This window comes from Chelonus insularis, unplaced genomic scaffold (genome assembly GCF_013357705.1).
Source record: "Chelonus insularis isolate UGA/USDA-ARS -01 unplaced genomic scaffold, ASM1335770v1 contig_398_pilon, whole genome shotgun sequence".
Classification (NCBI taxonomy): domain Eukaryota; kingdom Metazoa; phylum Arthropoda; class Insecta; order Hymenoptera; family Braconidae; genus Chelonus; species Chelonus insularis.
In genome coordinates this window covers 536319-564150 of record NW_023276553.1, presented here as the reverse complement: position 1 = coordinate 564150, position 27832 = coordinate 536319, and the positions used below count along the sequence as shown (strand labels likewise).

Sequence of the window (27832 nt, the reverse complement as noted above, 5' to 3'; positions counted from 1 at the left end):
AATGCTCACACAAACCTGCAGTGGCTAACTACACATTCATTGCTACAGTATTCATCTTCCCACTCACTATTTGCGACAGCAGGATTTGGACATCCATGACGAATACATGAATTTGAGGGTGGTCTTTGACCTAGTGTTGTTTGAGGTCCAACTGGTTTGAAATCCACTGGTGGTGGACTCGATAAAGAGTCAGCATGAGGTGGACTCATACGCATTATTTGTTGTTGTTGTACTTGGGCTTGTTGTACTTGTTGAGGTACCTGCAAATTGATAATTAAAAAAAATTTATTAATAATATCCCTAAAAATGTGTTGTATATTAGTAATGAAGGTTAATAGGTAAATGCATTTTTTTGTAGTAGTTAATTTTTTTTTAGAGTTGATAATGATGAGGATAAAAAATTATTTCTGAAAATTTTATTCAAGAAAATGAAGGTTACAAATTACAGAAAATTATGAAAATCAAAATGATTAGAAAAAAATTCTTATAAATATGTATTGGCAGAAATGATGTTTTTTTCATACATCCTGTGTAAGGATAATTCATCAAAAAATTTGAGCGGTCACTTACGACATGAAAGATAATTAGCAGTCATTTTGACTAATGATAGAGATTTGAAATTACTTTGTAATTTGACGCAATTTTGCGTTTAATGCAACCTGCTGTTTAACGCTCGTTCTTTTCATGTCTTGTCTATTTATTTCTGCTTGGATTCTAGAGGACAGGTATGTACAGAGATACCTGAATCTGTATATTTACTAGTAAGAAAGCGTTAGTAAATACGAAGGGCAAGTTCATTGACCTGCTGCATGTATTGCTGCTGCGAGACTTGTTGTTGCATGTGCTGTTGCTGCGTCATGTGCGGCGGCGCCATCGGATTGCCCATTAAACCCTGAAACCATTCGTCATGAGGTTAATAATTGTTATTTTCATTCAATTCTTAAAAAAATAAAAACAAAAAATTTATAATAAAATAAAAAATAAAAATGCATAGCTCACCTGTTGCTGCTGCTGTTGTTGATGAGTTGGTTGCATTCCAGTAAGATGATGAGGTGATTTCTTAATGGTCATTTGTTGCTGCTGATGTTGTTGTGGTGAAGGTGGTTGAGGCTGAGGACTATAAACTTGATAAGCCACTGATCCGGAATTACCAGAATAACCTCCATAATTTCCATATGGAATTGTTTGTTGCTGTGGCTGCTGTTGCTGTGGCTGCTGTTGTTGAGGCTGTTGTTGTTGTTGTTGTTGTTGTTGCTGTTGTTGTTGTTGCTGCTGCTGCTGCTGCTGTTGTGTTGGCTGCTGTTGGGATTGATCACTTTCATTGGCGCTTTTACTTACTACAGATGCCCTATAAGCTGCCAAAGCCTTCAGATATTCTTTCTTTGCCACTTCAGTCTTTTTTTTGTATACCTAGAACAATCAATTTTATTTTATTAGAATCAATTATTTGAAATAAGGATCAACTGATGATAAAAAATGGTATTTTAATTGAAAGTTAAATTATTATGGGTTGATTAGTAAAAGCAAAAATATTTTATTAAATCAATTTAAACTCAATTCTAAAAATTTTTTTGAATTACATGATTTTTTTACTAAACATAATAACTAGACGAAAACCAATATTGAAGGGGAAACGTAAGTTTCCGGAACGTTGCCTACCAATAATCATCCCGTTTACTGTCAATAAAGCGCTGGTCGAGAAAGGCCTTGATATCGTTATTTGCCTAATGATATTTACTGATCTAATTATCTAATCAAAATTCGTTAAACTAAAAGTAACAATAAAAACTTTTATGAAATAAATATTTATTAAAATTTAATAAATAACTTTTTCAGTAGACATTTATTATTCTTACATAAAAACTGATAAAAACTCAAGTAAAGTTTTTTTTATTATTCAATAAATCCTTTTATTAATATTTTACTAGAAAAGATATTTTTTAATATTACATAAATTTTCATTTTGTCAACTTTTATTTTTACTCGTTAATTTCTACATCAATTCAAGAGTTAGAAGTTTAATCTAGAGTCTATATCACAACTTGAGAGAATATGAGAAGCGACGACTTAAGAAAGCATACCGTGCTTAATTTTCTAATTATTCGAACAGTTCTTTAGTTAAAGTTTGAGCATAAAATAGCTGTAGCTAATCAAGTTATATGAACGTAATTTTAATTTAATTATGTATTTCAATGAAGTACGTTATTTTATACACTAATAATTTTTTGTAGATAATGTTTTCTTTATTGAATATTACATCTTATATTAAAACTAATGTGAAATGAAAAAAATAATTGGAATATTTAATGTTTAAAAACTGCTACTAACAAAAGAAATATACTTAAATTAATTCAAATAATCGTTTCTCTTTGAGGAAATGTTACTTTGCTGAATCATTTCCTTGATGAAAAAATCAATTTTTTCTATTACGATATAATGTAAGATTTACGTTAGTTAAAAAAAGTTTTGAAAGGCTTCCTGATTTTAATCAGCTCCAAATTATATTACTCACTTTGAATTTAAACTCTCGACTGTTGAGAGAAGAAACGTTTTCTCATCGACGGAAGTAAATTATTCGAGTTCCATTATGAGCGAGTTCTGCTGAATTTTCAACTATTTTACAAAGAAGCGAGAGATCGATGAATAATACGCGAATACTCCAAATTTAGTTATTCATACGATCGCATTCACTCGTAAGCAGAGATACTTGAAAATACTTTAAAAGAAAGGGAATAAAAAAAAACGATATAAAATAAATTTCAAAGATTGAAACAAGATTTAGCAAGAAAAAAACATGGAGAACATAATGATTATTGTGGTAGCAGCGGATGTTTTGAATAAAACATAATGCGTCCCCTAGTACGTAGTTACATCCTAAATATATTTAATGATCTTTTAGGTCAATCTATCATGTGATAAAATGTTTTACATCTAGTTCATTCTATCTGCTCTACTCTCTTCACTTGATACTTGTTTTTTGAAATTCCGTACCTTAAATACTGCTTGACTGTGTATCTCACATAAACTTACAACATTATGCCATTCAGTACAGATTTAAATTGAGACTCGAGATAAATCTTGAAATACTTTAGACGAAGTTAATGAAAATTTAGAAATGCTTCACGATCTTCAACTTTGATAAATTTAATTTTTAGTTACTGAATAATTATTATTTAAAATTACTCTTTGGTTTAAAAGTTATTAAAATGATTATTAAAATAGAAATAAATAAATAATAAATTCATGAAAGCTTGTGAAAAAAAATGAATTGTGATTTAAGTACTTCAAGTGTCAACAGCTATGCAATATGTGATTTAATGTCAAAACTAATAACTTAATTATTTTAAATTTATGCATCACTTGTAATAACATAAAAAACTTTATGCAAAAAATTCCTCGGAAAGCTTTTAATTATATGAGAAGTGAATATTTTATACAACCAATAGTATAAGAGCATATTAAATAAATTTAATGTATATTGGATTACAATAAAAAACTTAAATTAATTGAAACTTCAACATAATACACATTTATCAAACTTTTATGTAGTTAAATTTTAAATGTAATTGAACATTGCATAAATATTTTAATATTTCATTCGATATTTAACAGAAATGAAGAAAAAACAACATGACCTACATCGAATATTCAATAAAAAGGAAAGGGAATGTAATTAAAATTCTTTTTAACTTATCATGCGGCAATTTTGTTGGAATCCAATTAAAATCGAATACCAAGCAAAATTAATCATTCCATATTATTTTTCATGCTGTCGACTTGATTAAAAAAATTTTTAATTATTTTTTTCAACTGATAGAAAACTCATCATTCTAATATTCAATGACTTTCATAACGGTATTATCAATAAAACAACTTATTATTAATATTATTAATGCTACTGCTGTTATCATAATTTTTCTAATTATCTTTTTTATGATTGTAATTATGATGGTTTGATGTATAAATAGACTAGATATTATATTTTAATTATTTAGTTGTAAAATTAATGACGTGGCAAGAAATAATTATTAAATGTATTTATAAAATAATAACACATTATTATTGTGCTATAAAGTCATAAATTTAAAGAATCTCATTAGCATTGCAGTATTATAAATAACCTCTTTCATTATTCATGCTTTGGTTTAGTGTTATTGATTACCTTCTGACTAATATTTATAATATTACACAAGTACTTGTTTTACTCAGTCAATTTATTATGAATACTGCATTGCTATCATCTAAACGTCGTCTGTTTTATATTTTGAACATGCTATTATTCATGTAATTGATTTTAATGAGGTGAATTTTAAATATTAATGTAAAGATGATAATTATACACGATAATCAAGTTTATGAGGTATTTTATATTGAAAAATTAAATATATTTCTTTTTATTCTGCAAATGTGAGGGAATTTAGGCTTTAAAAATAACTCTTATTTTATTCGAAAACGAAATTTCAATTATTCTGATTGCTATCAGTATCGATTTAGTTCAGTATATATTTTTACTTACGTCTTTGTGCTCTTTCTCTAGACCATCCCACATGGAAGCAACAATTTTAGATACTTCTCCGAAACTAGCATTGGGATTTTGTCCTTTAATGGCAGCTTGAGTATCTCGAAAAAATAGAGCATATGCCGAGACAGGCCTAAAAACAAAACGAATAAAAGTGAGCAGGTTTATAATAGAATTGTATTCTTATGGATAGAGAAGTTTCTTATGATGAATAGTACTTGGCTGGAGATTGGAAACAATTTTTTATGATGATGGGATTGGTAGATTTGATTAATCTTAATTATTAATCTATAATAAAAGAGTATTGAGAATTTTTTGTAAAAAATATATACATACTTTTGAGGTTCATTGGGATCTCTCTTCTTTTTCTTTTTTTGCACCTTCGGTTTCTTTTGAATTTTATTGACAGCATCAGCTGGTTCAGGAGATGGTCGTTTAATTCCAGCAATCTGTAAAGTCGAATATACCATTAAAAATAAATTCAATATTGATTATATATCGAATAGTGTTTATAAATTCAATATATGATTCTTTTATTATAATAGTCAACAAAAGTTTTCAATATTGAAGTTATTTGAAAATGATAAAAATTTAAATTAAACTTGTTCCAACAGTCTTTCAATTTTCAACAATTATACAATACATTTGAAATACATAATAGACTTTAAAAATAATATAATTGTTAAAATTTAATGTTATAAAAGCACAATAAAAAAAAGAACTCAAAAGCAGTGCTCACAATGCCAGAATGAGGGGTACTATCATCACTATCTTCACTGGTCGTGGTGTTATTATTCTCTGAAATGATGTTCGATGCAATAGTTGGTGGACTACCACCCGTCGGACTTCGATACTGTATTTGCTGCTGTTGCTGTTGAATTTGTTGCTGCTGCTGTGAATGAATATATTGCATATGTTGTTGCATTTGTACTTGCTGCTGTTGTTGTTGCTGTTGCTGTTGTTGCTGCTGTTGTTGTTGTTGCTGCTGCTGTTGCTGTTGTTGATGTTGATTATGTTGTTGCTGTTGCTGCTGTTGTTGGAGAAGTAACAATTGTTGATTATTGTGCTGTTGTCCAGGTGAAGTCATCTGAGATGTCTGATATGATCCTTGAGGACTCGTATATGCAGAACTGTATAAATAAATATTTATTTCCTTTTTTTAATATGGTTGATAATTACTTACTACTAATGTTAAATATTTGATCGTTAAGTTATATGGCTGTTTTACTTTTTGAAACTTTCCCTGAATAAATAAATTTAAATGACTGAATTGAATTAAGCTACTCCAAAGTAAAAATTATACAGGACATATGAGAATAAATTATTAAAAGTTATGAAAGTTTCCATATTTATAATTCACCACTGTACAATAACTATGTTACCTTATTTGGAATAATAACTTTTGTTTTTTTAATAAATACGAGACAGTATTTCGAATGATAAAAATTTGATTATCATAGTGAGTATAAACAAGATCGTATTTTTAAAGAGAAAAAATCAAACAAGTAGAAGAAAGGGTCTGAGTGAAGGGAGAAGTTAGCAAAATAAAAGCTGGTTATGGTTAGTATCCAACGGTTGAATGCTACTCTAACACAAATTGGATAACTTTTGAGATATAACCAGTGCTGCGTCAGCAACGGGAAATTTACAGCTTACTCTATATCAACTTCTGCCTAACCTAACTCATATCCAACAATCCCTATGGAAATCTTTCTCATGCCGTAACGAACAAGTATTAAAAAGATATTATAGCTATTGATAGAATCTGTACATAAAACTAACCAACACTTAATTATATGTAATTATCTATAGTAAATTTATATTGATTTTAATTACCTAATGAAATAAAATGCTCATTAATTTTTAATTAATATTTGATACCTTAATGATTTAAATTTTAGATGAAAAGGAATTTTATATTATCTCGAAAATAAATCTACCCTGATGCACTCAAGAGTCATTTTTAGATGATGTTTTTTTTTAAAGAAAAAAAGATTAATGAAACAGCACCAACACTGCAGGTAGAATAGATTGATGATGAAAAAAATATTTATGAGAAAAGTTACTGAGCAGCTATCTAAATTTGTACATATTTACCTGACATTAATTGATTGCATTGAATGATCTTGCTGAATGTAAAGGGTTTGTTGATATCCTCCAGAATCTAAATTCAAACCATCTGTAGATTGCTGCATATTTCCTTGAATCATCTGTAATTGAAAAGAAAGATAAATAAGAACAGTTGTTATCTACATGAATAGTCAATTTTCAAACAGTATTGATTGATAGGAAAAAAAAATAAATAATAAAATAAACTTCGTTAAAAAAGCAATCAAGAATAACAATTTAATTCGTGTGGATACGATTGAGTGTAATGGAAAGAATGAAAAGTAAATAGGTTTCAGAAATCAATAATTGTAGAGTATAATCAAGAATATCAATACAATATTATTTTAAAATTCAATTGATAAAATATAATTAATGCATTTTCAATTAATAGAAAATGTTATTGTAATAGTGAATAATTACCTGAGACTGATATCCATGCATTGGATCATGTGACTGTTGATGATGCTGTGCTTGCTGATGCTGTTGCTGGTGTTGATGGGGATGAATTGCAGGAATATCAAAGTCTTCATCACCAAAACTTGGAGTATGAAATGTCTAATAATCAGATAATTAAAATAATTTTAATTTTTAAACTTTTTGTAATTAAATTTTATTCTTGATTGAAGATGAAAAAAAAAACTCTGAAATTTCAAATACCAAGTAATTTTTAATTTCTTTTCAGTTTGTAAGAAAATTTTAAATTTCAATGAATCATAAGAATTTCCAATAAATTTCAATTACTTTTGAATGATCGTATCTTTATGAAAAAGAACTGGATTCAAGAAGAAGAAAAATCAATTTAAAAACTTCAACTTTTTAGTTTCCAAATAAGAAATTCAATCTATCTATTGTTCCCAACTACATTGTACAAAGTTTATCAACAATTGGAATGTTTTCTCTTGGTTCTTTGACAATAATTAAATTATTATTGTGTTATTTATTGGATTGTAAGATATAATTATTTTCAATAATTGAACAAAAGACAGTTATTATATCAAAGATAAAAATTGAAGTATCGTAAGAAATAAGTATGTAAAAACATTTGCAGAGTAGAGATTAAGAACCTTGACAAAGAGGTATAGAAATAGAACATGAAATAAAGGAAAAGGAAGAGGGAGATAAAGAACATGAAAGTTGAATCAAAAAGAATCTAACCCTCGTGAATCCACCCACGCGGATGATAGATAGCATTATATTGTTCAAAATCCTTTTACCAATTTATTCTCTTTCTGGGGGATCTTTCAAAGAAAGACGAAAGAAAATAAATTTGTTGCAGAGCCGCATCGGTGGTATTGGAAAAAGGAAAAGATAAAGAATAAAAGTTTTTAAATTGGATTTAATAGCGTCAGGAATTTTTCTTTGAAGCAAACAGGCTACCTATATTGATCCCGCCTCTATCTTTTTTTTTTTCAATTTCTTCATAACTTTGCTATTATGATGTCTAGCATTTGAAAATACTCTATAAGTTTTAACTTTACAATATTTCTTATAATATTTTGCATAATCTAGGCTGTTATTATGAATTATCTTTTCTTAATGTATATTTTTTCTTTTTTTATTCTGCAAAACATAGATTAATATTATGATTATTTTATACAATTTTCTCTTCAGGAAGATAATTCAGTTAAAAATGTATAATGCATGAGGAGCTAAATTATTTGAGATTGATAATCAATAACTTACTTGGTCAGTCATGGTGTAATTATTGTCGTGATGATATGTTGTCTGATGATGCTGGGGCACGTTTAGTGACAAATCAAGATTGTCGCTTCTCTGTAACAATAAAAAATTTAAAGCATTTTAATTTAATAATTCAATTATAAAATGTAAAGAATAGCTTATAATAGAAACCTCAATTTTTAAAATGATATTTATAATGATAGAAAATAATAAAACACATTTTTTTTTTCTAGATGTTATAACTGTTATTTATCTTATTCGACTAAGCAAGACAAACTAATTATAATTCTAATTACATGAACCTGTCGAAGTAGATAATAATTATTATTATTTTATTCGTTTTATAATAATAAAATCATAGGAAAAAAATATTTGAAAAATGAATAGATTCATTAGTTGCAAGTAAATACACAGTTGTGTTAGTATTATCGTAAAAATTTATCTATTGCGTCAAGAATGCTGATTAAATATCTTGAAACACGTATGATTTATTCTTATGGACTAGTTTTTTTTTACATTGATACATTTATTAACAGAATTGATAATATGTAATTTCATCATTATTTGTAAGGTAAGTAAAAATAGAGATTTCTGATAAAAAAAAACATTCGTTAGAATTGATTAAAAAAATTCTATCGATATTGGAAAAATATGGTTGCTTGTAAATCAATATATTACTGATAATTTCGAAAATAACATAAATATTATCCTTTAATAAACGAATAAATAATTGAATTTTAAGTTGATGTAATCTGATGACATTAGACTATTTTTAAAATGGGTTCAAAATTTTTTTTATATGAGTGATTATTTCTTTACATTCTTCATAAAATGTCCACGAATATGTGAGACACGTATTATTATTGTTATATACAGATTACCGTCTCTACTATACTTCTATTATATTCTACCAGTCGTTGAGACTAGAACTTTTTTTTTTTTTCATTTTCATTAGATAAAACCATTTTCATTATTTTGGACGTGAATATAACTTGTGTTATATAATCATAATTATTTCGTATATTTTATACTCCATACAGAGGACTATAATAAAGCAGGAAAAAAATTATATCTGAAGATTAAGCTCTAAAAAATATACTTATTATCATAAATAATGTTTATGTGAATATTATGCTCCAAGATAATATTTATGATTATTGTTGTATGTAACTGTAATATCTGCATAAAAAATTTAAAAAAATCTTCAAAAAACATAAATGAAATTAATGAACATTTTAGTTTTCTATTCAACAGTATATTTAATTATAAAGTTGATATTTCACGTTAAAGACTTTTTTCATAATGAAAATACTTTGAATAACTGAAGCATAAAAAAAAATGTAGAGAAAATGTGAAAAAGATGAATAAAAGGAGTGGAGGCGTGGTTTGATCATTGTCGAAAATTAATTGAAAATTTTAAATTAAAAATACAAGTTATTTCTCTTTTTCTCTTGGTAAGTTTTATCGTGCATAATTGAAATTATTTTTTCTTCTTTTGTTTACTGGCATAGAAAATAAAATAGAAAAGGAGGCAATCTCATATTTCAACGAAACGAGAAAAGTTAAAAGAATAGAATGAGGGAAGGGAAAGTAACAAAAAATAACGCTGATGACGCGCTTCATTTAATTTTTTTCCTGTCTACTCTCAAATGTTTGATCAAATATCTCCCTTATCAAACTGTATGCACGCTTTTTCTTTTAAAATGAAAAAAATTTGTTCCTCTCTCTCTGTTGCGATAAAAATATCTTAACAAATAAATTAGAGTTTATAATATCCTTATAACTTTTTATATAAATATAAATTAATTAAATTTCCAAATAATCAAAATTAAAATAACGACGAGTCTAATATGTATATATTTTTTTGTAAATTGTAATTAAATGTATTTGAGTGATAAGATGAATATACTATGGCACAGATAAAGTTGCATAAATTATTAGATGATATTGTTTGGTTGTTTAATAGCATTATAGTGAAAATGCAGTATATTTGGGATACTGTGTTGGTAATTTGGAATATCGTAGTATAATTAAAACTAATGCTATTTAGTTTCAAGCTCCATAAAATAATGAGGTTAGCTTTCTCAACTAATGATTCAAATTAATCAACCGCTATTTTAAAAGCTCGATTTTGTAACTTTAAAGTAAAGAAGAAATTAATGACAAAAAAAAGCAAAATGCTGTCATGTTTTTTAATCAGTTTTTGTTGTATAGAAAACTTACTAAATCCAAATAAATGGTGCTCTTTCAAAAACTTATTTTAATAAGTTTTAACTTGGGATGATCAAATTTTTTTATCATCCCTTATGTATCGCAAAAAATTATTAAATGTCAACTGATAAAGCCAAGACGTCAATTATGACCTTAAGCACTAGTAACTTCCGAAAAAATAATCACATCGTAATGACTATGATGTTATTGTAGAGCTTAGAATGTCAGCTTTGAAATGCTGCTAATAAATATTACAGAGATTTTTTTTTGTTGATCTAAAGCTGATAAAGTTAAACAATAATTTTATAACAATAAGCAATGAATATAATACCCTTGGCGTTTTATGTTATGATAAAAGAAATACTTTGATAGACAAACAAAAGAAATTTTAGTTATTAATGAGTAAAGATAACTCACTTAATCCATTAGGAATACAACTCTATGCATAAGTAAATATTTGCAACACTGATAGACGTTGGTTTTTCATATCTCAAATCTACTAATCAGTCAAGTTTTACACGTAATCTAACAATAAATGTCATATCAATCGAATCTTATACTTGAATAAATTGTATTTGACCCCACATTTTCATAATCAAACGACCTATCTATCGCCTAAGTTTACCACTTTCAAGAAATTAAACGTCAAATATTCATGCAATGCTTATGGCTTGGAGCAATCTAACCAGAGAGATTACCATAAATAATATTCAAACGTAATTTATGTGACATTCTAAATCGAATTTACATGGCAGAATAGTGTACGTTAGTGCGAAAGTTCAATACATAAGTTAAGTCCTTAGATGTATGTCTTGCAATGTGTGGGAAATCTTGTAAGAATATAGTTTACACGATTACGATCAATGGCAAACAAGCTATTTCAACGACATATTTGACAGATTCACAACAGGATTGATATTTTATTTCATTTTTCATTTGATTTTTAATTTTATTAGTCAATAATGTCATTAAAAACTTTGATGGATATGGAAAGTTTACTGATTTTATTTTATTTTCAATTAATCAAAGGTAAAAAAGGTGTGGATTACTTTTAATAAATATTCAAAGTAATAAATTTATTCAATTATGTTATAAATTGTTTGATGACAAGTGTTTACTCGTTTTTTTTTAATTCTACCAATTATTTATATTTACAATCATGATAAATCTTTAAAAATTATTTACTTTCTCATCGATTATTTAGTGTAAAAATATTTCGTAATATTTATTGAAAAATTTATTTTAATTTTTGTTGCTTTTTATTCATAAAAATGAGAAAGTTTTTAATGGAGATTTTGCAACAGAGGAAAACATGTGCTAAACCGAAATAAATAACGCCAATTTTGGAGTAGTATATTTAATATGAAGAAAATGAATATTTATGGAAGGCATTAAATTCAAATTTTACTACAGTTTTGGGCAGAATGAACAGAAAAAAATCTGATTTATTACCAAAGTAAGAGGTAAAATGTAGATTGAGTTCTTTGTGCAATAGACATAATACAAAATTATGGTGATTCTTAATGAAAAAGTGAGGTACATAAAAATCTTTAAAGAATATTTTTGCATATATTAATTATTAATAGCTCAATAAAAATATCTTCTCCAAGTAATTATAAAAATATTCAAATGTTTCCTTATTGTCAGATAAAAAGAGATTAAAATTAAACATAAACTTTTGATAAAAGTAAAACATAACATATATAATATGATAAAGCAAAACACAAATACTCATGTTATTTATGATTTTTCAAGAGCCATTAAGCTTTATAAAAAATATTTAAGCCGATTAGATAGAATATTTCGTGTAAGTGAAAGCTATTTTGTTGTACAACCACACCAGTAACAACAACCTCAACCATGTAGCACCCTTGTACAAACTTATGAACATAAGTACAGCTCAGTAATATATGTAGTAAAAATTATTTAAGCATATCTCTAGTGTTAAATGAATTACATGAAAGTCAATATACACATTGGTGCATTTGCTTGGAGAGAAAAGAAAGAGATAGAGAAAATGAAGTATGAGTGACTGGAGAGACAGCTCTGGACATTTATGATGGTCTATCAAGACTCTTCTCCTGAAGGGAGAGTATAGTAAAGAGCAAGACTTTGACGGGCAGAAGATCGAGCACTTAGATTGCTCAGAGAAGAGTTATCGATTTGCGATTATCATAAATTACAACCTGAAGACTCTCTTGAGGCAACGATTAACAAAAGAGTTAACGATAGGTTAGTCACGTTAACTGGCCGATTTGAAGGTCGACCAACAGGGCGAAGAATAGAATGCAAAGGAATAACAAGTCTAAGATAGGCAATTCCGGTTTAACAAACGGGACACAGGAAACAACTCAGATAAACTCTATTCCCATGTGAACTCAATTAATTCTTCAATTACTTCATGAGAATAATAAATTCTCTTTCAAGATTAAGTTATTTATCTTTAACATATACGTACACTTATGTGTTTATTGCACAATTGGATTATGTCAAGGATGCCTTTTTACAATATTTATTAACTTTAAACAACATATTAAATAATTAGTCATGAGGTTAATTTAATCAATGAAATTGGAGCAAATATGACTCTATGTTCGTATAATGAACAGAGATTATTCATGAATAAGGTATTATCATACGTTGATTAACTCTTACTTTGTCGAGAAATAAGTTATGTTGTGCTATCAAAAATTGAATGGTAATTATCATTATTGGTCCAAAAAACATATTCCAACAAATAAAAAAAACATTCTCAACAATTTTATTCGAATTAGATTTTTTTTTACAACTCTAAATTAGTTTGGAGTAAAAAAAAACTCGTCTTTTTTATTTCAAGTAATTCATCCCTGATTCTTTCATCTTTTTTGTGCTCATTTGAGTCTTTCTTGTTTTTTTTTTCTTCCATCCATATTAAGTCACAAAAAAAGGTTTCGAGTATAAATAGTAATTTATTAGAAAAAACATTCATCATCGTAATTAAATTCATTTTTAGCCATAAATTTTTTTTTTAAACTTAAATCTTAGATATTATAATAAAAATTTAAATTATTCGTATAACGTTTGTTATTTTAGACAAAATGAAGCAAATCCATAAATCACATAGGAAGAAAATTATCTACAAAAATTACCCTATAATTTAAAATAAACCTAAGGCATTCCAAAATTGTAGGAAAAATTATCCATCTCAGAATGATTTTAGTCTATATCCTAACAATAATTCGTCACACTTAGAACAAAATTTTTACCCTCCTACATGGTAATTTTCCTGTAATTTTAAAATAACCAAGTTTATATGAAATTTTCTCAGAGTATATTTCGAACACAATAACAAGTAAATAATAGACGTAAAATAAATATTTTATATAATTTGTAATGATTTAATGAGCTTTTAAATTAAAACGTAGATTTTATTAATAAATAAATATTAAAGAGAAAAAGATTTCTAAATTACTTTTCTTTTCTAGATGTCTTGATATTTATTACTACACAGAGAAAACGAGCTTAAGAGAAAAGAATGAAAAATAGCATTATTATTCCATAAATTTTTTTAAATTGCATCAAAGAATAAAAAGAGTGCAATAAATATCCTGCATTTAACTGAATATTTTACTTTTTATTTGACTAATTAAAAAATTATTTACTACATTTTCTAATTGATTTTTTTGTATTTAATAACATAAATCAATTCACTAATTATAAATAAAAGTCAATCCTGTTTTATTATGCATAAGAATATAAATGAGTATTCAGATTATTTTTATCGTCTTTTTATGACTTGATTTTTTGTTTTTTGTTTCCATTGTAAAAGTTCATATATAAATATAATCTTTAAAAGAATTGTTTGCATTCACATTTAGTCAAATTTTAATCGTTGAAATGTTGAAAATAATTGAAATACTCAATTTAATTAAACTTTTAGTAAGTTTGTCTGCTGTCTGTTACGTAGAAATAATGTTGTAATTAATTTGAGTAAAACTTTGTAAATTTAATAAATTGTCACAGTGAGATTTATATTAATGTTCTAATGTTGGTTGTATTTGTTTCATCAACATTTCAAGATAACCGGAAGTGGGATTTAAAAACAACGCCAGTTGGGCATATTGCAAGATTACATTCTGAAGTTAACCTATTGAGATGGGGAATCTACAATCGACCCAAAGCTTTTACGAGGAACGTCAGCAGGTAGACGCCAGAAAAGTTCGTCTACATACTTTCGTTATATTTCTCCGTTGAACTGTTTATGTTACCGATTACACTATACATACTTTGAAATCGGTACTTGGATGATAATCCAACTGCCATACTGTTGCTATTTTCAAAGTTAACAATAACAGCAACATAAATATTTTATTTTATTATGAACGAAATTATTAATTTAGTTGAAGCAATTATTACATTCATTTCTCTAGCAGCTAATTATCCCTCAATTATTAAAGTTAACTATTTTCTAATAAAAATTATTTACAATTTAAATGATTAAATGTTAAAAGTCATAAAATTATTATTAACTACTGAATTATATACATTATGTATTGCTGAAAAGACATTTACTGTATTTTAATTTTAAAATGAAAAATGTCAGATAAATTATTCAGTACATAAGAATTTTGATTAGTGAATTGGTTTGTTCAACTTCGTGACGTGTTCTTTTTTTTGTATCTAATAGAACTTCAAGTCACGAGTTGAGAACACATTCTCTGTTTGAACGAATCAAAAACCAGTTTCTTGTCATTAGGTATAACATGAAAATTGTGTCTTTTAAGTAAACATAAAAAAAACATTAACTGATATTTTATTATATCTTATAACAACATTATATATTATTGAAGTTGGATAATCTTATCACTGCATTACATGAGTTGTGAGTAACGTCTCCCGAAATTACCTAATAAATTATACAGTCAGATAAACGTAAATTTAATGCCAGTTGAATGCGCTAAAAATTTAAATTAATAAAAAACAAATGATTGACAGTAGAATTGAATTGAACAGTAAAAAAAAGTTATCGAAAATCAATGAGAATAATAGTGATTTCAATTAGGAGAATGTCCTGATTTAATAATTGATATTTAAACATGGTATGACAGGCATTAAATTTATTGAAATCAAAAAAAAAAAAAAATTTATGCTGAAAAAAATCGTTGAATTATTTTCAAACTGAATAGTTTAGTAGAAAATGACTATTATTAAAGTAAAGAATAAAACTTTCTATTGAAAAAAAAAAAAATAAAAAAGTTGAACTGCACTTGAATTGTCAAACTCGTTTATAATTCAAGGTTATAAAAATTTCTTGCAATATTGACGCGTTGTCAATAGCAACTATGCTATGCATGTTCACTCGGTTGATCAATCAATACAAAAAGGAAAACACAGTTTATATCAGTCAGTGATAAAAACTGTTGAATGAATGAAATAATCAAAATTGAAGTGATTCAATATTTGCTCAGCTAAAAAAAGGAATCATTTTACAAACAATTATTTTCAAGCATTTAAATCATGCTTACATTAATAATAAATATGACCTTCACTTGAAAGTAAAAAATTCATATTTAATAGAATAATAAGAATTACGTGGTAATGTAATAAATTTGTATGAAATAAAAGAAAAATATATAGCGAAATTCAGTTCACATTATTTTACTGCTAAACTTAAATTATTGACTCTCAAAGTAATTATTTTAAAAAATGTAATAACTAACATTTGTATTAATAATAAAATTCTTTAGTTGCAAGATTATAATTTCTTCAATGCTTCGTACAATTTATGATCTAGATTAATAGAAAAATCGCTCAGCTTTCAAGCAATTATTTGAATGAATGAAGCAATCGTTTAAATTAGCTATGTAATAGTTACTATTTGTAATATTTGCAACGGTGATTACAATAACCACCACATTAATAATATTAATCAAAATAAATTATTCTCAATTATCGTTTTATTAATAAATTAAAAGGAATAAAAGTATTTTAAAATCTTCAATAATATTTCTATTAATAGAAATAAAATAAACTATTCATTCCACTAAAGCATGAAGTATTAATCTTTTAACAAAAAACTATTTTTAATGATGTGTTAATTTTGAAGAAAAAAATTTATCGATGGTTTTTTAATAAACACAATAGAGTAAAGTGTATACATTCCCTTTAAAAAAATTTTATGCAACGGATTTTTAATCTCATTAATGTTAATGTATTGATAAAATAAGAATACCCTATTGTTATGAAAAATTGAAAATACATAAAGAAAAAAATTCCATAAATGTTACGTCGATATTTAAAATAACTTTGCGAGATCTTTCTGCCCCTAAAATCGAAAGTCTCGAAGACTGAACTCGAATAGAAAGCAACAGCAGGCAAGCCTGTCCATTGCTTTATAATGGAACAGTTAAGGTCTTGGGCTAAATGATTATACAGCATAAAGCCAAGCAGGTATAAAAAGGAAAAAAAAATCTTTCAAAAAATTTAAAATACGTTTTCACAACGTACATATATGTAATATGTATTAAAATACTATCGACTGTTGTGATGAATTTTAAAATTGGAATTGTCATGACAATAAATTCAAAGTAGTGCTTCAAAATACACATAATCATTAATGACAATATTTATCATACTCCAAAACAAATATAAATAGCTGAAAAGTTTTTGATTGAATCTTCTTTTTTCTCGATAAATAAAAAAAAATTCTCATTAAAACAAGAAGTGAATTGAAAAATTTTCAGAATAAATATGGAAAGAGGTGTGATCTCTATATTCGGAATGAATTAAAATGAAATAAAAAATATTTACATACATGTAAACCCCACATGTGCAAAAAGAAATCTAGAAGTATGTATGAAGTGAAAGAAAAAAAAAACTAAGGAAATATAAAGGCAAAAGGGGAAAGATATCAAAGCAACTTTATCTTTCAAAGTGTTAATTGCAATTAGAAGTGTAAAACTGCTTGGAGACATCAAAGAAAAAGACGGATCAAACATGATGCGTATAAATTTCTTAATCATCCTCTCATGAGAAGTAACGAGGGGAAGAATAGTAGAGGGGAAGAATATTGTAATTTATTGTGAGAATGAAAAATGGAATATATGAATATTTAAATTATGTATACGAAGAATAAAAAAAGATTGTAGAAAAATACAATGAACACAAAGAATTGTTAAAATTTTCATTAGCAGACAAAGAATTAAAAACATTGAATAGGATTTTTACTCTTTTATTTCTATCTGTTGTTTTAATTTTAAAAACATTCATATGTCATCATTTTTATAAATTGTTTCCGCCTGGCAAATCTCATATTCAGTCAAGATCATGATTTTATCATGGAAAAAAACCACAATTCGTCATTAAACAAGAGTCAGTGAGTGATAAAAATAATTTATCAGTCTATTAGATTATTTGAATTGTTTCCTTGAAATCCCACAAATCATCAAAAATATCATTATTCAATAAAACTTGAAATAGAATTCGATTGTAAATTACGTTCATATTACTTTTATTGTATTCCTTTTATTTCTTACTTGCGGAACAGTTAATCGAATGCATTGCTTTAGCTAGAAATCAATCGAATTCCCTTTACTCCTCATCTCCTATCCATAAAGTTTTGCTCTTTATTCGAGATGGTATCCGCATCTACACACACACACACACACACATTTAAACTCGAGTTAAATTGTCCTCTATGTCCTCTCTCGTATCTTTCGTTTTCTCTCATCACTTACAAGTTAACTTGTAATGTAACTACTACATTGATGAATGTAATTAACCCACTTTATTTTAACAACAATGCAATTAATTGACTAATTGGCTATTTATTGATGTGGGAAAAATATATTATTAATTAATTATATTACTTGATCGAAAACAAAATAATTTCAACGAATTGATTATTTTTAGTATAACAAAAGGTAGATTGATAAAAAAAGAAAAATGTCTACAAAAATATTATTTATAGTTCATGACAATGAACAGTTCTATAAATATTTGAAAAAAAATTACAAAGAAAAACTGAGTCAGCGAATAAATGATTATCCAAAAAAATATTCCGTGTTTTTGAATTTCAAACTCGACTATTGTAATGTCGTTGGTGAAACTGGAACAGATGTTTATACCTGACTTAGAAAACAGTTGGATTTAATGAATGCCTAAACTGAACTTAAATTTCTTAAAACAGCTTAAAAGATTTACTAGATGAAATCTGACTGATCCACTTGTGATGAAAATAAAATTAAGATCAGGATAAAATAAATAATAGTCATAAAAAAAGATTAAAAAGTAATACTCAGTTATTAGCTTGTCCGTTATTCCATTAAATTAAAAAAAAAAAATAAAAAATAACAAGATATTTATCATCATAATCTGATGATTAAAATTGTATTTTAGTTTTATTATGAGTAATATCATTTTGAATCAATGATAATCAATCAACTTCAACGTTCAATTTTTCCAAATCCAATAATTGATTGTTATTTAATTTTTATTACAGTACACAATAAGTTATTCAATCAACTATACTCCAATATTTTTCGCCATCATTAGACAGTTTTTGTATAAATAAATTTTCGCTTGAAAATTAATTAATTAATATAATATACTTATTTTCTCGATAATTAAATGTTGATTAAAATTAACATTTTGTTATTTAGATTGAAATTTATGCATATTTATACGATCTAATTAAACGTTATTATGAGTAATTGTAGCAAAAACGTTAAAAGTAGTTGATTGATTCATTCTCGGTATTTTCATTATTAATTTAAATTTGAATTAATATGAATAATCTCAATCACGTCGATAATTAAACTTTCAAATATATAATTGTTTATCTATCATTTTATGATTTTCATCAGCATAAAAAAAGAATTTAAGATTGAAAGATTACATAGAACTATGTTAATTTGTGTTGGGTTTGATAAGCCACCCGATTACGATTTTCATTTTAGATAACAGAAATTAGAGCTTTTCATTTTGAATTCGAGGTGATATAGTGAATGGTAAAATGTGAAAATAATAATAATAACAATCATTAGAATAATAGTTAATAATTGACAAAAAATAATAATGACATTTCTTGTTATTCTAATAATATTATTTTAAAACTTTAGTGAGACTCAGAAGGTAGGATTGCATAAAAATTTTGTATTATTATTTCTCTAATAATAACAACATGCATTGAAAATAGTTGAAGAAAAAAAAGTAAAAACTCGAAAAATAATTAGTTACTTAGTAAACAATAATATTTAGATTTCAAATTACATAGAAAGACTAAATAGTGCAGATGAAGTGAATAAGATAAAAAAATAAAATACAGGTGAAAAAGAGAAATAAGTATTATTTATCTTGGAATTTGCAGCATCAATTCATATATCATAATAGCTTAGACACAATGAACAACGGCCATTGCACCTAAAAACCTTCAATTTATATTTGGAGCCCAACTGTGTCTATTACGTAAAACTATCACGAGATGGCGTTAAAACTGTTCTTACAAACTTTTTCCAAAATTGCTCCAATTAATTATTAATTAATTCCTAGATTTTAATGCGTCTATAAATTAAATTTAAAGCTTATTCGTTAAAGGAAATTGAAGTGGCTTGTGTATTCCAAACTTACCGGCTCAGCCGTGTATGCTGACAGAATGGAATCCAGCTTAGTACGGAAATTTCACTGACACCACAAAAATAAAATAAATATTGTATTGAAACTACTTATAACTAAAGTAAGTTTCTTCTAATTATGTATAAAATACGGTCATTTATCGACTACACAGTGTATAACACCAAACACTAGTCAAATGACTCGTAAACAAAATACAGTTGTGTATAGTAGTAATCACAAATGTTTTCTAAGAAAACGTAAACACGTGATATATAATTCCACAACTGAATAATTGAGTAAACACTTAACTTGCAGCTTTCATTAAATTTTCAATTTAATATCAAGATTGCACTAAAGTTTTACTGGCAAAAACGTGGTTATGTTAACGAATCTCGTGGCGTAACAGACAGCGTGGCAAAACGACGCGCGCTCCTCGTGGTGGTCGGCGCGGGAATGACTAAGCGACGCGGTGGTGACTCCAAAATGGTGGGGACAAGCAGCGCAATAGGAGAGTAGTCGACAAGTGGGAGAAAATTAGAAAGGTAGAAATAAAAGTGGGAGACTATAGTAGAAGGGGAACTTGATTCTGTGCAATTCTGTACTTAGACACTTTATTTATTGTAGCTTTTAACAAGTGCAATTACAAAACGATTTTTTCAATAGTATTCAAAGAAAAATCATTCAAGCACATATCATTTAATTTGATACATTCATTATGCAGCTATTGTGTAAGTATTCAAGCAATTATTTCATTGTAGGTATAATATCTAAATACACATTAATATGATATGTGTTGCATCGTATTTATTTATTTATTCATTGTCATGTTTTTGCATTCAAAACATTGTAAATAAGGATTATTGTTCATCACATTAATGAATGATAATTTATTTATATGAATATTTTTAACTAGCATTCGTCGACGAAACTTTTATGAAGCATTAATGAGTTAATTTAATAATAGGTTATAAATGAGATTGAGGTTGGAATCTGAATGCAAATGTACATAAATATTTGTTTCTAGGATTTTGTTGGAATAATGAGATGAATTAAATGGAGAATATCTAAGAAGTAGGAAAGTAGTAGATGAAGAAGGAGATAGAATAGAAAGAGGTTAAAAAATACAGAAAAATGGAAGGGCAGTTCAACGTTATTACATTTCCACGTGGACGTCATAGGAAGACTTTAATTTTAGAAGTATTCAAATTTATTTAAATCCAATTTCCTCAGCTTCAATATTAAATCCGTTTTGTCGTGGTTTCCACCCTTCATGCTTCCTCCCTCTGTCCGACCTGTAGAACCTATAATACTAACGACACTCTACTCTTATTTCTTTCTCCTTCTTTTTCATTTTTTTTCTTCCTTTCAAAACAGTCTTTTACACATTTCCAATACACTGATTTTGTTTTTATTATTGCGTTTACTGACTATTGAATTGGAATGATTCATACTAATATTTTCCTTCATAATTTCATTTATAAATCTTTCTTAAATGAAACATTCCATCACAAAAATGATATGAATTTTTTTTACAGAATATCAACTGGAAATTTTTATTACAATAAGAAATAAAATAGAACTCAATTAAAAATTTTAATTACCGCAAGATTTTTTATGGATATATTGCAGGAATTAGAATGATGTGAATAGCTGAAGTAAAAAAAAATTTTGTTTTCTTAATGAAAATGAATTTTTTTTCTTCATCAAAAGCATTCATTATAGTGTTTAATGAGTTATTCAATTTATATTTTTCTAATATTAGCAAAAATGGTTAAACATAAAAAAATCTTGAGAAAAAAATTTCATTAAAACCAAGAAGAAAGATAAGAATTTTATATCCACAAATCTTGATTAAATATTCACTAAATATATTGAATTTGCTGAATTTGAAAATTATTAAAAAGGAAATAATCCAAATTGAATTAGTTTTACTTTGAAATTAGATCATGCTTTTAATCAGATCTATTTTAAGCATATCCAGAGTATTACTCTTTCATCAAACAAGATTTAATGTCGAGTACGTTTACTTTGATGTGCAATTTCTACTTCATACTAATCTCATATTCTTATGAAGATAAATAAATTACTGTAAGCATAAATATAGATTTGAATTTCAATCTACTATAATTTCTAATTGGGTTGAACAAGACAAATGGGATCAAAATAAGAAAAGGGTAATGAATAAAAGCCCATTAATAGTGATGGCTGGTGTGGGAAAAAGAAGGAGACTAATTGTACGTAATGTAAATGAATGAAATGCTCATTTTTATTTTGATGTGACAAAAATGAGTTCAATTCGTCTGGGTTCATTCTAATTAATCATCAAGAATAAAAGTTAGTACTTTTAATTAGTCTAGAGTACATAGTTCTGTTCAATTGTTCATAAAGTTTTATTTCAAAGTCTTTTTAGTGACTCGTTAAAATATTTAGTAATTTTTATTCATTTAATGATAATAAAAACAATGATTTTATTTTAAATTACTCGAAATGATTCAAGTTTGTATTTAAACTCATTATGTACTAATTAAAATGATGAAAGATAAGGGTATATTTTTTTAGTTGAAAGAATGAATGTTAAAAGACCAGTTTCTGCTATCATTAGAGTGATCTTGATCTTGATTAACAATAAATGGAATTCGTTGAAGCAACCGTATCAGCAGTGGTAGTTAGCTAACGAAGTAGTGATTGATCTTGATGTAGTCGATACATGACACAAAAGAAGAATTCTTCAATTGATTACAGCTTCAATGATTAAAATAAGATTGAAGACTTCTCAAGAGTCATCTTCATTACTTGTTTCAACGATAGAGAAATACACATTTGAATATACATACACTCATGTTCTCAATTAAGAGATCAAAAGGCTTCTTAAATAACAGCCATTTTTTTAAGCATTTAATATTCTAAGTGGACAAGTAATAAAAGAAAAAAAATACTTTTTCTCTTTTAATTAAACTTTTATTTGAAATTTATGCTTCCAATTAGCCGATTAATAAAATATTAAATGATAATTTAGTTAAATGATTAATCATTTATATTCTAATGAATATTTTATTTAATGAAACACGATATTAATTATTTACATTTTGTATAAATAATATTTTTGATGATCTTTAAACTATCTTTCAAATCATTCTATTAATTACGATGTAAAGTAGTTATATCATCTTCTTCATTTGATTACGGATGTTATCAAACATAAAAATTTTTAATTATTGAAAAATGGGTAATTGATAGACATTTGTTCAAATGAACTTGATATCATAAATTTAAAATAGTTCTAATAAAAGTAACATTGTCAATTATATTAAGTTAGTTAATTTTGTTATCTCAACGTTGCATAATCATGCACAAAAACATACTCGTCATTATTCAATTATATTACGTGATATGACGAAATCGTATTATTGAATAATTACAATCTTGATGTAAAATAGCCAGAATTTTATCTACTATACTGATTCACAGGAAATTAGATTTTATTAAAAATTACTGCAGAGTAAATTCAAATAAAATTAATCTTTTCCTGTTAAATAATAGAAATCATAGATAAGTGACATAGAAATAGGAAATTTTGAGATTTATATTGTAATATATTTCAATACAAAATATATGAAATAATGGATAGAATTTCAATTCAAGTTAAAAATAGTAGAATAATACTCGTCACAGAATGTATAATTTAAAAGAGAATAAGAGAAAAGAACCAAATGAAATGAGATGATGTTAGTATAAGATATGGAAATTTTTTAAGTAAATTGTCTTAAATTAAATTCATAGAATACAAAAAAAGTTATAACTTATTAAAATATCTTTCTGTGTAGTTTTTATTTAGTTTAATTGAACAATCAAGTGGAGAAATAAAATTAGTTCGTCGTAATCATTACTTACAATTGCCTTGAACATAATAACTATGATAGAACGTTTCAACACAATCATATCTTACAATACAAGTATTGATAACTACATACAATAATAATTATTTTTCAATGATTTTATGTATACTTATATAGCATATTTGCAATTAACAAATTTTATTACATTTCAAATGGACTTGAATATTTTTTCATGCTTCACTAAATTCTATAATTTCACATTGGTTTTATTTTAAGTTATTCAAAGCTTAGGATATGATTAAATGTAAAACCTACGATGTATACTTGCTTTTAATGTAGAGTAGGGGAAGAGTGTAAGTGGTGTCTGGGGTGAAATAACCCCTCAAAAAATTTTTAATCGATTAAGGCTTTTTTTAATTATGTATGAACAGCTTTTAACTAGGATTTTGATATTGTTTTACATAAAATATTTAATACAAAAGTCTATTAAGAATAGATCTTAATTAAATATTAATTATTTTATAATGTATAACGTATCACTTGAAATTGAAGAATCTTTCTTGCAAATTTTTACATTATTGAAACATCGACGATAGCTGAACTAGTAGTGATGAGAATTCAGCATTATTTTACCTATGTATTTCAACTGACAGGCGTTTATTAAACTTTTGTACAAACATTTCTCATTATATTGTGGCTTCGAAACATATTAAGAGCTGTACATCATTTTTAAAAAGATATGTCAGAGTATTTTATGAAAGAACAGTTTAAACGAAATTTATGTGCAAATTAGTCTATAAGTTTGGTTTCAACGGGTAATATTTAAATTTAATCATCTCCTCTTTTATAATATGAACTGCAATTTAACTTTTACATTTATGACATTATTTTGATAGAAAAATAGATGAAGTTTATGATGAATAAACAAACAAGTTTAATTAATTTATCAAGAGTATTTAACAAGAATAATCATATACAATATGTATAAGATCTTTTTTGATATAAAATATTTTTTAGAATGTTAATTAAGTTTACCAAGAAAAAAAAGTGATCAAAAATATCTTTCTATCGAATAATAATAAACAAATTATGTTTTTTTTGACAAGTTTTTTTAGAGAAAAAATTAATTAATAACAACAGTTGAAACATATTACTGAGAATTAAACTAAAAACAATAATAAAAGTTTTTAATGAAAACTATAAGATCGAATTTAAATGAAGAAAGTTTATTATAGGAAAAGTTTTATCGTAAAATGCTGTGATGCATTAATCGAAATTATTTTTCTCTGCATGATTTTTATTTTTCATGAATTATAATACCCCTGAACTATTGTTTTCGTGGTGGAAGTAAAATCTGGTAATAAATATTCTTCAATGACTGTGGAATAAATTTTCTGTCTCATATTTTAAAGTTGTACTTAACAGAACTAAAATTCTGCAAGAATGGTTTCAAATGAAATATCGTAGTTAAGAATTTTATGATTTGTATCCCCAGTAAATATTTTCTTAAATTTCGTACAAGTAACTGAAAATGACATTAAATACAAAGGATTTAGGTACAAAGCAAAAGTAAAAATTAGCTGTCTAATATGAAGGGAAGAAAATACATATCTTTCATCACGATTTTTCCATTATTTAACAGACCTGAAGTTCAATCTAATCGGGCTTGCACGGAGTCCAGCGACTCACTCACGTCGACGGTGGGCAATATTTTAGCGCAGTTATTACCGAGTTATTCTGGAATTGATGGCCGCCGCGTAAATCATCCCGTCAGAATTGATGTACGGACGTACGTACTCCGACTTCCTTTTTTTGCCACTCATTCTTCGTCCCCCAACTACCTTTTTCCTCTCTCTACAGTCCTCATGTACCTCCTCCCATCTACTCTCGTACCAACGACCGACCAAGGACGGAAATTTTTTTAACAAATTCATGTGTACATATATACAAGAACATATAATAAAATTGGAAAGCTTCGACAAGATATTTAAAACTCCAAACAATATATATTTTTTGTTTTATGATTGATTTTAAAATACGATACTGAAACACTTTTTAGAGAAAATTACTCAGATGGAATAACAACCAGGGTAGCAGGTGATGTTCAATTTTCAAAGAATTCGATGAAACCTGATTCAAGATATACTCTGATAGATAAAAGAAATTTTAGAACTTTGTTTTCTAGGGTTATTGCAAACCCATGGGCTCATAGGCAAAATTTTGATTAGCAAAGTACTTGATGAAAGTCGTCTTTCAAACATTTAAGTCTTTTTTTTCTGGTTTAATTACCTCTTCATTGTTTCTGAATATTGTTTTATACTTAATAAGCTACTTACGTAGCTTAATTGGTACTCGATAGGGATTGACAGTTAAAGTTAACTTTTAAAATGCCACGTGCCAGTAAACATAGATGACACACAAGTTCTGCAGTCTTCTCTACCCTAAAAAAGTCATGAAATGAGACGTTGAAATTAATTGAGGTTGTTTTGCTGATGGATTGATTGACTCCTTACATGTTGGTTTAAAAAAAAATTTTCATTTTGAAAAGTTCAGAACTCGAATAAAAAATATTTGGCACGTGTTCAACCATCTATTTATTTCTATAACATTTTAGAATTTATATATACACAAGATCAATACACAAATTTATCTGATGTACTCACTGAGAACTATAGACAAAAGTATTGGAATTGGAGAAAGAGGATAGGAAAGGAAGAGGGAGGAAAATATCCAGGGGTAACGAAGACTTTACAAAATTTTTTTTTCTTTTGTTTACTGAGTTAAATCTACTTGATCTGAATTTAAGTAAATAATGAAAAAAAAAATTCCAATAAATAAATTTTTTAATGCAAATATTTGTTGAAAAATAAATAAAAATAAATTTCCTTTGTTCGACAAAGTAAACATGGATGAGTGCTTGATGAGTTTCAACACATTTAATTAAAATAATTATTAAAAAAGTTTTAATTAATGATCAGAATAATAATTGATAAAATATATTGGCTAAGAATGAATGTAAATTGAATGATAATGTTTTCTGTATACCAGCATACCTTCATGCATCAGTATGGTGAGAGTAAAATCACAAACATATTACAGTCGATTGGTTGACGCTAATTACGATTGATGGCAATGACGATAAAAACTTGATGAATAAACTTGTATTACATTTGTGTATTCAAGATTAATTTCTTTATTTTCATACATTTGGTTCGTGAGAGAATGAGAATACTATTTATATCTAAATTAAAAATAATTAGGAATGAAGCATCCGTATTCAAATACTTGGGTGTTTTTACTGAATTATTTACTGTAAAAATCACCAAAGAGAAGTAACAACTTTTTTCATCGGCTAAAGTCCAATAATAGAATTTTAAAATGAACATTTGAAGTTCTTTAATGGTTTCTGAGTCATCACTGGACGATTATTTATTCAGAGTTACAAGAGTTTCAAGTTAAAAATAGCTTTTTTTTAGCTTTATTACTGGATAACTTATTAAAACTAATAACTTTGTTAAATGAATCCGTACGGTAATTATAAAAAAGTATTTCAAATGAAATATTTGAGCTTTAAAAAGACTGCATGAACTTCTTTTTACTGTTTTTTGTTTTTTTAATTCTAGAAACGTTCTTTAACCTTACAATAAAAAGGAGGGATATTTTCCGAGTGTTTTTTAATCTTTTACAGAGCAATATGAGATGAGACGAAAGTTTGAAGATAATATTTTAAGTCTAGAAAGCATGATATTTTTTAATATAACTTGGCTTATCTAAATTTTATCATTTTTAGTAAAAATATTGCTTTTTAAAAATTTTTCAAGATTCTTTAATGATCCATGAATTATTTAAAATAGCCTAGGTCAGTTTTTAATGACTTTTTTTCAAG

The 27832-nt window shown here is 26.4% G+C and overlaps 1 protein-coding gene and 1 long non-coding RNA gene across 4 annotated transcripts in view; one reads left to right on the top strand and one right to left on the bottom strand.

Moving 5' to 3' along the window:
• LOC118067921 (TOX high mobility group box family member 3-like) overlaps positions 1 to 27832 on the bottom strand; it is a 73632-nt gene that overhangs the window by 1344 nt on the left and 44456 nt on the right. Inside the window, exons 1-10 of one of the 3 annotated variants that reach the window (XM_035084942.1) lie at positions 20126 to 20574; positions 8312 to 8401; positions 7049 to 7183; positions 6617 to 6729; positions 5259 to 5649; positions 4856 to 4968; positions 4517 to 4652; positions 1000 to 1410; positions 803 to 892; positions 10 to 260 (exon numbers count right to left, since the gene is read on the bottom strand). In XM_035084942.1, coding sequence (XP_034940833.1) covers positions 10 to 260; positions 803 to 892; positions 1000 to 1410; positions 4517 to 4652; positions 4856 to 4968; positions 5259 to 5649; positions 6617 to 6729; positions 7049 to 7183; positions 8312 to 8323 — 1652 coding nt within the window. In that variant the 5' untranslated portion in view covers positions 8324 to 8401; positions 20126 to 20574. Of the gene's footprint in view, positions 1 to 9; positions 261 to 802; positions 893 to 999; positions 1411 to 4516; positions 4653 to 4855; positions 4969 to 5258; positions 5650 to 6616; positions 6730 to 7048; positions 7184 to 8311; positions 8402 to 20125; positions 20575 to 27832 lie in introns of those variants that run through there. The other 2 variants (XM_035084939.1, XM_035084940.1) reach the window with 2 other exon arrangements.
• Positions 20686 to 21765, top strand: LOC118067922 (uncharacterized). The gene is made up of 3 exons (XR_004690443.1): positions 20686 to 20838; positions 21135 to 21307; positions 21646 to 21765. It is a non-coding gene; the product is annotated as an uncharacterized lncRNA (long non-coding RNA).